We start from the raw sequence: 15,157 nt of genomic DNA, 5'->3' as shown, positions 1-15,157 counted from the left end.
CTTAGAAGAAGTAACTCTAACCTCTAATATTACGAATGCGTACTTAGCGTCTTAGATCAACTAAACGGTTCTACACTACCGTGCTAGACTATATGTCATCTTTGGTATACTAACGGGGGAAATGTTAGTTCCGCCGGCAGAACCGACGACAACTTCGCCTCTAGTTCGTCACTTTAATTCTTCACCTTTGGAAGTACGAATTACGTAGAAATAGGAACATTACGAGTAATATGCGTGCCGGTCGCCGCCGTGGCGCGTATTCTCGGCACAAAAAATACGACGAGCCCGCGGCGACGATTAATGAAAAATTAGACGGGGAGCGGTCGTGTGTCCTGCGATACAGGTCTTGCAACGGAAACTGTCGGCGATTCGAGAAGAAGTTACGTTTCGTCGTCGACCACGAACGATCGCTTCTACGGAGGAAAAATATCGGTGCAGCAACTACCGTGCGATGGAAGATATTTGCGAGTTCACAGCTGGGCCGTATTCATACGCTGACGAGGTCAACGTGGTTTCTATTAGGAAAGGCAGAAACTCTTTAACTCACCCCTCCATGTTCCTTTGCTTATGTCAATAACGACTCTACTCCAATGACTCCAACCAACTGCTTGTAACCGAGCGCGGGAAGTGGGAGAAGGCGCGAGTCTTTACCTGACCTTATCCTTAATGCAACATTTCCCAAACCAAATTAACGTGATTAACACTCGACATAAAATAAATAAAGTTTGCCTATTTGTAGTGCACACCAGTTTCGTATCAATAGAACTTTTAATGCTATTTTGTTAGACTTACATTAGTGGAAAACGCTGCACGCGGGTTTACATTGGACTAAAGCCGGTTTTGAAACGTTCAGCGCGTCCAAGTCACAGCAGTCAAGCGGATTTGCGCATGTAACTATCGATCTCAAAACCTGCCAACACACTTGTGATAATAAGGGCAAATTTTGCTCGCTAGATGCACCGTTAGCCTTGTTTTAATTTAGCTAAGTTCTGCATATGTTCGGTGGTTCGATAAGCTTTGCTATTTGCTGTATCTCTATATCCATTTTCAGAGTTCAAAGAGAAACACCTACGAACAGGCCCATTAGATCTCTCAACTCGAATAAGTTTAAACGTTCGCGAGGGAGTTGCTTGCTCTGTTGGAGGACAAAAGAATGAATCGCAGCGGAAGTACATACGTATAGCCTGAAAACTCGGAAAAGATCTCTGTAGCGCCAAATCATTTGCTTAATTCTTTAACATTATCACCGTTGTTACATCGCAATAGTGATCTCATTCCCGATATATTCGAGACTACTTCCTCAAAGATCTTTTCTAAAGTTGTCGGTCTATGCATGTTTGATTCGAATGCTGTCCACGCGTCTTGAATCACGATAATGCGCGGCAAGACCAAATCGAAAGGATCTCGTTCTTCAGCATTCTTCCGCTCACCTCTTGTCCCTTCGTCCCAGAACGCGTCTAATAAGTTAGCTTAGATATTGGATGCGCTGGGACTACTAGTACTGCTAGTCAAGCTGCAAGATCGAAGGGAACGAGAAGCACAGTTTTCGTAACACATTATCATTTCTGCGCGTCGAACGAAGAACACGAGAACAATGCCCAGAAAATATGTAACATTCTTAATTTTGATTCTGTTACCGTGTAGACAGGCAGAAAAATATATTGGTACCCTTGTAAAGGATTAGGTAGAAATTCGGCTACGATGTGCAACGCTGGTTCCAGTGTCTCGAGTTTCGAGATCGTCGTATGATGTTAGAGTGTTCGAGAAAATACTGCACATTTTAGTCGCTTTATTAGACACTATGACACTGGGAAAGCCAATATTAGGTACATATCTGGCACTTTTTTACTAGGAAAACTTCCCATTTTCAGGCAAGATGTACTTCAAAAATCTGACACCTAGTGCTATAATAACGTATATATAATTCAACGTAAGATCGATGTCAGATATTGAGTTTTGCTCGTAAATAGTTAAGGTCGTGGATTATTATACTATAAATTATGGTTTACTATCGATTGACAACCGGAGGCCTTGAAATGCGCAATATTTTCAGACACTCTAAACATAGCACGTACAGAGAAGGAAAGCGTGTCATCGCTACGTCGTTCCCGTAGGTTCGACTGTCGCGGTCGAGTCTGAACCGCGACGACTTACATCCCCATTTCATGGCAACTGGTCGTTCAATACCGGCTCCAAGCAGGTCTGCTTCAAAGTCGCAGACTGATCCTCGAGGCTTCGTTTCAAGCCCTCTATGGTTTGCATCAGCATCTGTCTCCGCAATTGCGACAGTTGGTGCTGAAAAATCTGCGAATCCTGGGTATTCGCGTTCGCTTCGGCGGCCAGTCGTTCTCGACGAAGCTGAGCTACCTTCTCCTTCAGAGATCGTCTCGAGTCGTCTGCGTTCGCAAAAGAACAATATTCGAACAAAAATTAATAAGGAAGGTCTACTCTACGTATGTATGTAAGATTGACTATCGACTATTACTTTCACACGTTTACGTATTTACCAGTGTCATCGGTAGCTGTATCCCCGTCAGAGTTTCTCAAGGTAACGTGCTCTCCTAACGTTTTCTGTATTCTGCCGTAAGTTGCGCTTCCAGCGTACACTTTCCTTTTCACTGGCTCGCTTTGCGGACAGTAGGAAGAACTTTCTTTTATCGGTCCCATGTCGATCGACCTACGAAAACAAATACGTAATAAGTTCATCTGATTTAACGAAGAGAGAGAGAGAGGGAGGGAGAGGCTAACCTGAAGGTCAACAAAGGTGTCCTTCTCCTAACATCGCATCTTTCCTCGGAGTCCGACGAGCTCGACGTCACGCCTTCCTCCTTGGTCGACGATCTCGAGATGCGAACGTCTTTTCTGCTACCGACAAGCGGATCTCTCGGCGGTAAAACCGGGCGAGATCTGGTCTGGAAAGAATTTTGAGACTGCGCCATAGGATCCTCCAAGTCTATAGAGGGTCGGAGGATACCGTTGCAGCTCAGAGGCACTGCTCGCGTCCCGTTGCAGTAGTCGTTGCTATCCTGTTCGACACCTATCGGACGAGAGCGTAGCAGATTTCTGCAGGGTGAATGTTGAATGGGTGGAGTCCTTCTAGCAGCGATTGGGGATACGACAGTCGAGTACTTGATCGGTGTTTCCGGCCTGCAAGATCGAACAAAACGTGATCGAATCGACGATCTACGATTATTGTATGAATCACTGTATAAAAGCATTGCTTGCCTGCAACAGTTTTCCTTCGGGAGGAATCCACCCGGTGAGTTCCTTTCCATAAATAAGCGAATCGGAGAACAAGGTTGCGTGAACTGTCTCTTGGGACTGGTGTGCTCGAGGTCTCTGATGCTGCCGCTCTGTAATTCCGGCTGAGAGTTTCTGCTTTTGGAGAGGGCGAGCTCGATATTCAACTCGGTGTTCTTGATGAGCTCGACGCGCTTGTTCGCCAAACCGTTGTGGAATTTCCGCGACGGCGACGGCATAATGGGCATGCTGTTCTGACTCTTCTGCATATTCACCAAGATGTTCTCCGCCTCGAGTATCAGCTCACGATACTTTTTGTCCGCCTCTTTATCCGCCTCGATCAAAGCAATCTCTGATGCGAAGGTGGTCATGTAGGCATTACCTGTTATCCGTCGCCTGACGATGTTGCCGTTCACGTAGCTTACCTACAAAATCGGGAAAAGATTTAGCGTTGATCCATCGATTGACAAGACTCGCGGAAGACTTTGTTTTGATGCGCTCACCGAATTGGATCGCCTTTTGACGATCTCGCTGTCGACGACGGCGGTCGATTGAACTGGCGATCGATCGTCCACTAACCTCATCGGCGACAAATTCTTGTTAACGTCGTGTTTTCTTCGACGCCGACATATGGGCGTGCCACCGACGCTTCTACTACCTTGATTAAAGCCAGAGTTCTTCAGCAGCATTCTTTCCACCAACACGCAATTCAGATTCCCCGTTTCGTCGTTGCACCTCTCCGACGTCGACTTTCGACGCTGGGAAATCTTCTTCTTTCGTTTCTCACTCTGCTGTTTCTCGTCCGGCTTCTTGTGTCGGGTGGTGCTTTGCCTCTTAGCGCTGCCGCTTTTCGCGCTGGGCGTCCTGTAAACAGACACGAACGAAGGTCGAAACACTTATGGACCCTTTGTAAAGAACGTTATTTAAAATAGTATTTAACATTAGTTTATTTCTTTTAAATACACGCACGTTATCTAATTTTATTTAATCTTCTTCTGCAAATTTGGTCGAAAATAGTAGCCTGTTTTTCGTACATTTGGGTACACGGGGATTCTGCTCACTCGTTTATTCATCTTTCCAGGATACACACACAAAATTTTGATTACAAAATAACGAAAATTGTAGAAGTTATTTGATAATACGTCCCAGAGGCCGTTTCAAAAAATAAGTCCAGATATCTCAAGTTCTAATTGGCACTGTTAGATCCGAATGTTTTTGTATAAGACGACGGTTCTTTGGATCCCTAGACACGAGTCCACGATCATTGAAAGCAACATCAATCTTCGTCGAGTTACCTCTGAAGTATCGTCGCGTCCTCCTTGATCCTGCGTTTTACCAGCGATTCTCGCAGCTTGCTGCTACGACGCGCCAGTTCACCGGTGAACGCGAAGTAGGTGCAATGCCCGGTGTTGGGGAATCGTCCCGAACAGTCCAGGTTGTCGAGATCGAGGAACGAGCCATTGTCGATGTAGTCGAACTCGTCGTTCTCCAACGGATCGTTCTCATCGACGACTTCCCGACCTGGGTCCACGTCGGACAACGAGTCTATGTAATCCTCGCAGTCGGTCGGGTCGCTGTCGGACAGAATGTCCGTTTCTTTTTCGTACACGTAGCTCTCGTCGAACTTGCCCATCATCTCGTTCAGAGTGATGTCGTCCTCGGATGATCTGACGCTTCGGGTCACCGACGACGCGGACGAGCCGTTGCAGTTCCCGTTTCCGTTGTCGTTGCCGTTTTCGTTGCTTCTGCTGCTGGCGCTGGTGCTGGTGCTGTTGGCGCTGCTGCTGTTGCTGGCACTGCTGCTGCTGCTGCTGCTGCTGCTACTGCTGCTGCTGCTACGTCGTTGCACGGACAAGGCCATCTTCGGTCGAATCTCCAGACCCGAGGCGATTCTCCAATTCTGGTTCACTCTGCGCGAAAAAACTTTGTTAAAGTGGCCGTCCAGGCAATGCTTTATTGTGATAGTTTCTTTGGTACGATCGAACAATAATGGTAACGTGTACGATGAGTGTACGGTGATTCCACAAATCTGATGAACAGCCGATTGGACCGGGTATGGTTGTACGGCGACCAGCGGGAAGGATGCACCGATTTTAATTTGATAATGGAATGTTAATGTAATTTTGCACTGGTTTTAATTTTGTCTTCTTTGGTATTCCTGATGTTATGACAGTACACTTCCTTCTGACGGGTACACTCGAGATACTTAATGCTTACAAGGGAACACACCGTGTCAATTGCTGAGTTTGATAATATCCGACACACTTGGCGGAGTAAAAATATTTTTATAATCAATCCCTACACAAAGTAGGGGCAGACGTAAAGTATTTTTTTACATTCATTAGATAACAATAAATAAATCTTTAGAAATGGAATAAAATAAGAGTAGTAGTAACCCAAGTAACCCAAAAGAAGAGAAAATATATGCAATGGTAGTAAGAATAATAATGATACAATGGTCTCGAACGAATCAACGGCAGCAGACTCAGCGTTCACCGGCAGAACGCAAAACTCGCGTTTCCCTTGAACGATTTCGACGGTTCCCGTAATTAAAACTTTCCTCGCGGCGGGAAGATTCGATCGCCGACCGGAAAAACTCACTCGTTTCGACGGAGTTTGCGCGTCGATCGGAGAATGTTAACGAAAAGCGTGAACGTTTGTTTCGACGAACTTGCGGAGCAGCGAAACCATCGGAAACTTTTCTAGCGATGCACTCGACGGGGCCAGAGTTCATTCGTAGCGGAGAAAAATAACTGACCGATCTCGGTGAAAGCCTTAGGGTTACTTCTTCTTCGATAGAGTCATCCTATCCAGCGATTAAAATCTGTCGTTTACACGAAAGAAACATTTTATATCCTCGAATTTGACTCGTTACGAGTGAATTCTAGGCCACTATGCGTCGTGGTCTCTACAGTAATTCCTCGTTTTAAGCTCTCTCTTTGATACCATTATAAACTAAGCAAATAAACGTTATGGTATTGTTAACTAGATCCTTGATTATTTTATTGAAAGCTGAAATTCGAGAGTTTACTGTATCGCAAAAGGGTAAACGAAGATCGGGAAAATGGTACTGACGGGCTTCTGCCAGCGCTGAGGCTTTCTTGCTTGAATTCCTTTCTAGCGCGGCCTTCCCGCGCACTGTTCACGTTGACGTCGCTGGCGCTTCCGGAGGATTCCGTGAGCTTGAGGCCCGAGCTGCTGCTGGTGTCGTCCAGGTTGAATCTCGACTTGAAGCCCGCGGTGCTGGATCCTGACGAGTTGGCAGACAGCCACGGATTCGTTCGGATGCGAGAACGTTCTCGGGGCGACTGCACCGAGGGTGAGACCAATGGCGGCGGTATGGAAGAGGGCACGGCCAGGTTGCTCCTCGAGGAATCGGCGGAAAACGACTCGGTCCGTCGATGGTACCTGTCCTGTTGTGTTTGCGCCTGCGAGTGCACTCGCTGCGACTGCTCCTTCGGCCCTTGACCTCCCAGACGTTCGTTGATCTGTTCGAACGACAAAGACGATCGTCACAAGCGCTCTAACACTTTTGGATACAAACTCGTTGTCGTTTGCTTAATCTAATTAGTACAGTCGTTCGGGGGCAGCTTATTAGCTCGCCCCATAAGTTTATCTTTACATAAACGCTTCGATCCAAATATTTCACAGTAAAGCACAGACTGAGAGAGGCAATATACAGCTTGATATCATTTTACATACTGTTACTATTGTTGTACATTAAAGTAGAAGCGTTTAATAACGTCGATAAAGATTGTTCGATGTAGAAGACACTAAAGTTAAAAGAATAATGTAACAAAGATGCTTCATCCTATGGGATGACCTAATATCTGAACTATCTAGGGTTGAATGATGATAATGTCGGTTGGCCGAGTGTAGGAATGATTCTGCGTGCCTTGCTCGGGGTGCAGTTCCTGACGTCCCTCGGTTGTTCGTTGTTCCTGGTCATGTTCGCGAGGTTGACGGCTGCCTCGACGTTCCCATGTCCAGCGAGTAGGGCGGTGGCGGCCGGTAGATCGCTGGCGTCGACCGGCCTCTTCGGTCTGCCGTTGCTCTGAAAATAGTGTGTCCCGGTCCTGATGTTTATGTAATATTCCGGTGGAAAACTCGTTCCGGGCGACGTGCCGTCCGTCGAGTATCCGGTGCTGTAGGCGCTTTCCGGCGACGAGAGGTTTACGCTACCGGTGCCAGCCGACGTGCCGGAGGAGGCGGACGCCGTCGCGGTCGAGGACGCGATACCACCGTAGCTAACTTCCCCGTGCAACCGAATCCCATCCACGTTCTTCGACGGCGAGTCTACCGGGTGTACCTGAAAAAGAAATCACTTTTACAGTCCCTAGTCCTGAATTGGAGGAGGAGGATTAAGGAGCAACCTTTACGAGGTTCGAAAAATTAATTAAATTGTACGCGACGTGGAAAATATTTTATGAAAACTTTACCAGCATTTTGTTAGTTCGAACTACAAGAATACTTTTTGAAACATTGAAATCCGGGGAGACATTTCTGGCTACCCATTATATTTTCAGAAAAGAATTTTTTTCTCGAAAGGGAGTAGGATTTCGGGGGTAGGTCTATTCACAAAAAATGATTGTAATTGATCCCCGCAACTAAAAATAATTTTTTTAAAACGATTTAAAAAATTTTAATTTCGCCAAAAAATTTCAGCATCTATACGAATTTTTGTCTCGAAAATGCGTAGGATTTCGAGGGTATATGTATTAACCAAAAATGATTGTAATTGACCCCCGCAACCAAAAATAATTTTTTCAGAGCCATTTGAAATTTTCATATGGTAGTCAGATTGTACTACGAGTGTCCATATTGTGCAAGGTCTTCTATCGTATACCTCGTCCATGTCTAAAGTCACTGTGCGTTTTGCCTATCTCCGATGGTAATGGCGAACCGGAAACAAGCGACGCCGCGGAGGAACCGGGGCGTTTCGGTGAGGGATGTTCGATAGAGTTCGAGCCTCGTCGCGGAAGGGTAAGTAGCCGCGGAAGTGGGAGAGATAAAAGGTAGAAGAGGCCAGGCCAGTGTCGTCTAATTGGATAGCCGTGGATGGCCTGGTAGAGGAAAACGAGCCAGCTCGAGCGAAGAAAACTCGAGGAGGAAGACGCGGTCGGCTCTTTCAGCGGCTACGAGACAACGAAGCCAATTCTTCCGGAACCCGTCCCGCTCTCTTCCCTCCCTTATTTGCTTTGCGTTCCCGTCTTCGTGTGCCGCCACGAGGGAGGAGAACCAACCCTGGAAAATGCCGACGCAACGCGGACGAACGTTAGCGGAAACGTAACGAGCGCGTCTGGCGCGTTTCCAGCGAAAACGCCTAGTTTTCGAATTTTTCTACTTCGACGAGGAACTCCCGCCCGTGACAAAACTCAACGGTCCGTACTTTTTAAACTAATTCGAAATCGGTAAATCAGAATACATCATATATCAATTTCACCAAGATCCCAAACACCGAACACATCGATTCAAACTTGGATAAACGTTGGAATAACGTCGTATTTCGATGCCCCCAAAATTCTCGACGTCGATCGTATAAAGCAATCAACTTGTCGTGGAACACCCCCCGGGGTTTCTCGGGATTGGACAGCAAAGATCAACGATAAAAATTTCAGTTCGTTAAGTACTCACTTGGTGCAAGGCGGGAGACCTGTTGGCACTGTGATTCCGGGGAGAGTTGCAGTTCGAGTCGAACCCCTTCTCCCCTTTCTTCCTGTCCTTCTTCTTTTTCGATCGCACGATATGCGCCTCCATCCACGTGCGCAGTTTCGTCCCGAACATGTTGCACGCGATTCGGCCAACGTAGCGCCGCCACGTCGAAAATGCCCGATCAAAGGCTTCGATATCTCTCTCTGTCTTGTTCCGCCGACCTGTCGGCAACTTTGATCACGATACGCGACGATTGGCTATCGCGCGCGTGTCGCGATTCGTCGACCGCCGGAACGCGAAAGTCGCTCACCGAGTATCGGGGGGACGCGATCGCACTTTGTTTCTCTTTTTAAACCACGCGCGGTCTGGTTGTCGGGGCGCGCGAGTTCACCGGGTCCTCTATGTCGACGTTCGGCCGGTTAGCGTGGAAAACCGACGCGTCGCTTCGCTTCGCGCCATTCCTCGACGACGCGAGGCAACGGATCTGAAACAAAAAAAAAGAGAGAACAGGCTCGTTAATTCGCGTTATCGGTCCGTGTATCGCGGTTATCCGGGTCTTCGATCGACGACCAACCACCCCCGATCAGCGACGGCGTCGAGCGCCACGCGAGTACCGTGCAGCTGGCGAGAGGAACGCGGGCCTGATTGGCGCCACGATCCCCACTCCTCGGAGTCTGACCAGCCCGCGAGCCAGTCGCGCGCCGCTGTTGGCTGGAACTACGAGGGTGGGGACGGGCGGAGCGAACTAAGTGCCGTCCCACTTGCCAACTTCTCGCGGACGCACAGTAGACGCTCGAATTTTCAAACTCTGACCAGGAATTTATCGTATTTCGCGCTATTGTGATAGTTGCGTTGTAATGAAATGATATTAGAACGCGTTTGAAGACCTTTGGTCGTCTATTTCAATTGCCAACTACCCCAATAGCTACTTAATCCCATTGCTAGTTCCGATCGTCGTTGGAAACGTAAAATCGCGACTCGCCCGACTGAGTCACGCTCGCCTATCTTTGGAGACAATTTTTCCGCTTCTCCGGCCGTGACGCGCCGTCGGGAATCGTCCTGGAAAGTCGAGCGATTTCACCACGAAACGATGGTCGAAAATAGCCCAGGTCTGTTTCTCGGTAAACGCTTTCCTTCGTCGCTGTTTCTGATTTTCAGCAGCAACGATTCCTCGAGAGAATCTTTCCGACAGCATCGGGGGAATGGAGGTGGACGACGAATCGACCCTCCCGCATCATCTCTAGAGACCGATTCGATTCCCGTAGGTCGCGGAAGTGTACGTCGACGCGTGGGCCGCGTTCGAGGGTGCGTCGTAACGAGCAGAGTGCCTCTAGAGAGCAAAACGGTAGGACTTAACCCCTTCGATATGGAAGAGTCAGGGGTGGATCTACCATGGAACTAACGAAGCTTCAGGGCTCCGGGCCCTTTACACGAAAATCCTCATATTTGTTGATTTCCTAACTCGAGAGCTGGGGATTCTTTTTTAAATAGGGGACTTAGTAAACTATCTTGTGGTTGTTGAATATTTATCTGTTAAATAAATACAAGAGATAGTTTTACAAGACGGGTTTTTGCTAACTGAGCTTGGGGAGTGCCATAAATGGGTGTCCTCCTTAGGTAGTATTGCTCTTAGCAAGGGAGGGGACCATTGGATACAAATTTCCATTAAAAATATACGGATGCAATGCTTATTTTCAAGAGTGGTGAACTACATCTAGTAGTTTAAGAAAATTGCATCTATTTCTTATTATAATTAATATCTTAATATGAAATTTTTACAAGATGTAGTTTAAGAATTTTGCTCATTTCGAAGTAAGGAATCCTCGATTCCTAATCAACTGCGACGACGAGATTCGTCTCTTTCCGTTGGCACGTCGGACTAGCCCTTCCGGTGGAACGAAGCTGCATTCCGTGGACATTCTTGAGCGCAGTTATGCGGGGATCGCTCCGGAGCACGAGCCGAAGATTTTTCGAAACGTCTGCGAGGATCGACGAACAATTCCCCCGTATCGAACGATATTACTTTTCCAAATAATAACAGAGATATTGAATAGACACAGCATTAGATATACAGGGTGTTCGACCAACCCTGGGAAAAATTGTAATGGGAGATTTTAGAGGGCAAAATAAGACGAAAATTAAGAATACCAATTTGTCGATGGAGGCTTCGTTAAAAAGTTATTCACGTTTAAAGTTCCGCCCATATTGAATTTTTTTTTAGAAAGTGGGTAGGATTTCGGGGGTAGGTCTATTCACCAAAGACGCTTGTAATTGACCCCTGTAACTAAATATAATTTTTTTAGCGTGATTTGAAATTTTTTAATTTCGTCCAAAAATTTCTCACTTACTCGAATTTTTTTCTGGAAAGTGGGTAGGATTTCGAGGGAATGTCTATTCACCAAAAATGCTTGTCATTGACCCCTGTAACTAAATATAATTTTTTTAGCGTGATTTGAAATTTTTTAATTTCGTCCAAAAATTTCTCACTTACTCGAATTTTTTTCTGGAAAGTGGGTAGGATTTCGAGGGAATGTCTATTCACCAAAAATGCTTGTCATTGACCCCTGTAACTAAATATAATTTTTTTAGCGTGATTTGAAATTTTTTAATTTCGTCCAAAAATTTCTCACTTACTCGAATTTTTGTCTGGAAAGTGGGTAGGATTTCGAGGGAATGTCTATTCACCAAAAATGCTTGTCATTGACCCCTGTAACTAAATATAATTTTTTTAGCGTGATTTGAAATTTTTTAATTTCGTCCAAAAATTTCTCACTTACTCGAATTTTTTTCTGGAAAGTGGGTAGGATTTCGAGGGAATGTCTATTCACCAAAAATGCTTGTCATTGACCCCTGTAACTAAATATAATTTTTTTAGCGTGATTTGAAATTTTTTAATTTCGTCTAAAAATTTCACACCATTTTGAATTTTTTTCTCAAAAGTGAATGGGATTTCGAGGGAATGTCTAATGACCAAAAATGATTGTAATTAACCCCCACAACCGAAAATAATTTTTCCGGAGCGATTCGAAAATTTTTAATAACTTTTTAACGCAGCCTCGTTCAAAAAATTGATCCTCTTGATTTTCATCTTATTTTAGCTTCTAAAATCTCCCATTAAAACTTTTCCCAAGGCTGGCCAAACCCCCCTGTATAATTTTTTACAGCGAAACGTCACAGTCAAACCTAATACGTAGTAGTCAGTTCGTAGAAAAGCAGGAAATCCAAAAATCTAGGTCGCCTCCGGTCTGGTGCTTGCTGAATAAATAGTCGGGCACCGTATCCCTGGTCAACAATCGTTCCCGGACACAAGAGAACCGATGCTTTTCGCGCGATAGAGCCGTCGTCGATCCCCGTATCTGTCGTCTCCTCTAAATCGAGAACGAGGAAAGGTAAAATGGACGGTACGGGGCCAAACCACTTCGAACGAACCCCGGCTGCGAGTGTAACAAGTCTCGACGGGACGGTGGTAGTAGGTTGGCACCTTTATTTCCGGGGACGGGCGGTCCCGCGGGACGTCCGGCGATGGAATCGACGCCATCCCTACCGACACAATTTCCGTCCGCTCTTTAATCCTCGGTGCACGTCCGTTTCAGACGTTGACAAGGAGCGTGGGTGGGCGGAAGGGTCGGGAACCCCTGTGTCACGCGTCGCGGAAGTCTTCGAGCGAACGCGACCCTCGAAAGTTGGTCAAACTTTACGCGTCCAGCGACGAATAGTAATTCTTACACGCTGGTAATAAATTTCCTATGCGTTTGGCCGGAACTTTCGAAGTGGGGGTTGCACAATGGGCGCATTCGGAATTAATTTGAACGCGCTGTTTCTCGCGAGTTCGCGAAAACGCTGTGCTCCCCTGGTCTCTTGGCCTCGACGAGATCTCGTTGGTCCTCTCGAGCTCGCGGAGTCGCAGCTGGAAGCGCGGATAGCCCGAAGCTCGGTGCGCAAATAGAGGAAAGACACGAGGAGTTTCATATTTTAACGAAAGACGATGATGGAACACGCGTGTGAGCACCGGTTTTCTTCTTTTATTTTCAGCCTTTTTCCCCTCGAACGGAATTTTTCGAGAGACTCGACCCAAATCTATACCAGGCGAGTCGCCTCTGGCACGACGAGATACCGACCGAGATAAACTTGGGAACAGTTATTGCGTCGATTGTAAATTAAACAATATTACGACTTTCACAGAAGCAGAACTTTTTATGAAAAACACAGGAAAAATGCAAAGTCGAAGAGGGATGGGATCGAACCCAGGACCCCGAGATTCGTAGCACAGCAGGTTACGCTCACGGCCGCTACATCGCGATCTACTTTCTCTTTTCTATAGAGGGTGTTCAGCTACCTCTGGGAAAAATTTTAATGAGAGATTCTAGAAACCAAAATAAGACGAAAATGAAGAATACCAATTTGTTGATGGAGGCTTCGTTAGAAAGTTATTAACGTTTAAAGTTCACAATATCATGCTATGGCGCGCACGCAGCTGTTCGCAGATTGCCGTTCTACGGGCGGAAGTTTGAACGTTAATAACTTTTTAACGAAGCCTCGATCAACAAATTGGTATTCTTTATTTTCGTCTTATTTTAGCCTCTAGAATCTTCCATTAAATTTTTAGAGTATTAGGTCCGACGAAACTTCAAAATTGAATATCTAATTAAATATGACTAATTATATTCCGTCTAGAAGTCCGTAACTTTGACTTGTAAGGTAAGGATATTAAAAAGAATGAACTTTGGCTGAGCTTTCGAGGTTTTAATCCGCCGTGGGGTGTTCGTTTAGCGCGGGGGCGTCGCGTAATCTGCTGGCCGGGAGTTGATAAATACTCGGGGTTGAGATTCATAACCATAAAAGTTCCGCTGTATCCGCAACGGCCGAAAAATATTCGCGGCTTCCGCGGGGCCTCGCGACAAACGAAAAAAGCCCTAGCAGCGATTACGCGCTCGACGTTAACGTTTCAGAAGAAAGGGCGGCTCGAGATGAAGAGGGTCGCGCGGAAAGCGGATCCGAGGGGAGACGAGGCGAATTATCGTCACCACGGCGATAAAGCGGGCGACGGCGAAGAATGGCAGAGAAGATGGATCGCGAAGAGTTCTTAAACGGACCAAAATATTTTCCTCGCGCTCTTCGTAAACGTCGCGCGAACCAAAAAACGATTATAGAAATCATACGCGGATGAAAACATTCGCATAATACTGGTTAAAAAAGGTATTTTGTAACGTAATGTTGATTGTTATCTCTCGTATCGCAACTCGCAAATTCACGATTAGAGAACACGTTACGTATTTTATTTTTATTTTGCCCTCTAGAATCTCCCATTGCAATTTTTTTCCAGGGTCGAACACCCTATAATATACAAGCAGAAGAAACTGTAGGTTGTGCGAGTCATCGAAAAGAAGACTTTTACAAGATTTTATGAGAGATTCAATTTTAAACAAATGGCAATTTGGTTATCCCAGTCGAAGGTTGTATAATAAACCTATGTACGTGTTCGTTGTTCCGTGACATCTATCGACGGAGTGTAAAGATAAATAGTAACAGTTTTCGAATGCTCCTCGTCGTCGAAGCCTAAGTTCCTACTAGAAACGCAATTTTATCACCGCGTGTGATTTTCGCGTTATTTCAGCCGGTAGAATCGGCCCGTAAAATATTTACCAGCGACAGGGAAGCACCCTGTACACCGGGCGACATGGTTGACAGTCTCGTCGAAGGATCCCCTCGAGAGATCGCCGAGTAATCGTTGAAAATCGCCGAAGAGAAAATACAGGATAGAATCGAGGCGATCGCGTCCTTGCGTTATATCCATTGTCGATCCGACGAGCCATTGTCCGCCCTATAAACGCGGCGACACGGAGAAAAGCGAAATAAAATAAGAAAACGAGGGGCGGTAGACAATGGCGATCGGGTATATTGTACTTTTGCGCGGCGTTATTTTGTAACGACGAAGACAATGAACTCCCGAGGACGCGGAGCGAGATACAGCGTGGCGCGGCGCGGCCTTTTCCCGGGCTTTTTCTCTTTTTTTCGCGAGCCCCGGTCTGGCCGCTTTCAATTTCGTTGGACGACACTTAGAATGCCCGGGGTCGCAGACCCTCGTATTGGAAATCGTGTTGGCCGTTTATTCGCGCGTAACAAAATTTCGCCCACCCCCGCGGTCGCCCGACTTTTTCACCCTGTTGTTCGCCGGCAGCCGCGCGCGTTTCCATCCTAAGATAAACGTCCCAATTTTCATTTGCGTCCTCCGCCATTTTTCCCCCCCTATGGGAACCAAAACAAA

The 15,157-nt window shown here is 46.4% G+C and overlaps 1 protein-coding gene across 1 annotated transcript in view; it reads right to left on the bottom strand.

The window, feature by feature from the left end:
• LOC143349007 (uncharacterized) overlaps positions 1 to 15,157 on the bottom strand; it is a 45,589-nt gene that overhangs the window by 7,714 nt on the left and 22,718 nt on the right. The window contains exons 2-10 of the mRNA XM_076779837.1: positions 8,875 to 9,376; positions 7,136 to 7,549; positions 6,316 to 6,728; positions 4,536 to 5,150; positions 3,744 to 4,104; positions 3,226 to 3,665; positions 2,749 to 3,147; positions 2,508 to 2,677; positions 2,174 to 2,396 (exon numbers count right to left, since the gene is read on the bottom strand). Of these exons, the coding sequence (XP_076635952.1) occupies positions 2,174 to 2,396; positions 2,508 to 2,677; positions 2,749 to 3,147; positions 3,226 to 3,665; positions 3,744 to 4,104; positions 4,536 to 5,150; positions 6,316 to 6,728; positions 7,136 to 7,549; positions 8,875 to 9,024 (3,185 nt within the window). The 5' untranslated portion in view covers positions 9,025 to 9,376. The remainder of the gene's footprint in view (positions 1 to 2,173; positions 2,397 to 2,507; positions 2,678 to 2,748; positions 3,148 to 3,225; positions 3,666 to 3,743; positions 4,105 to 4,535; positions 5,151 to 6,315; positions 6,729 to 7,135; positions 7,550 to 8,874; positions 9,377 to 15,157) is intronic.

This window comes from Colletes latitarsis, chromosome 2 (assembly GCF_051014445.1).
Source record: "Colletes latitarsis isolate SP2378_abdomen chromosome 2, iyColLati1, whole genome shotgun sequence".
Taxonomy (NCBI): domain Eukaryota; kingdom Metazoa; phylum Arthropoda; class Insecta; order Hymenoptera; family Colletidae; genus Colletes; species Colletes latitarsis.
This window is presented reverse-complemented; position numbering and strand designations above follow the sequence as displayed.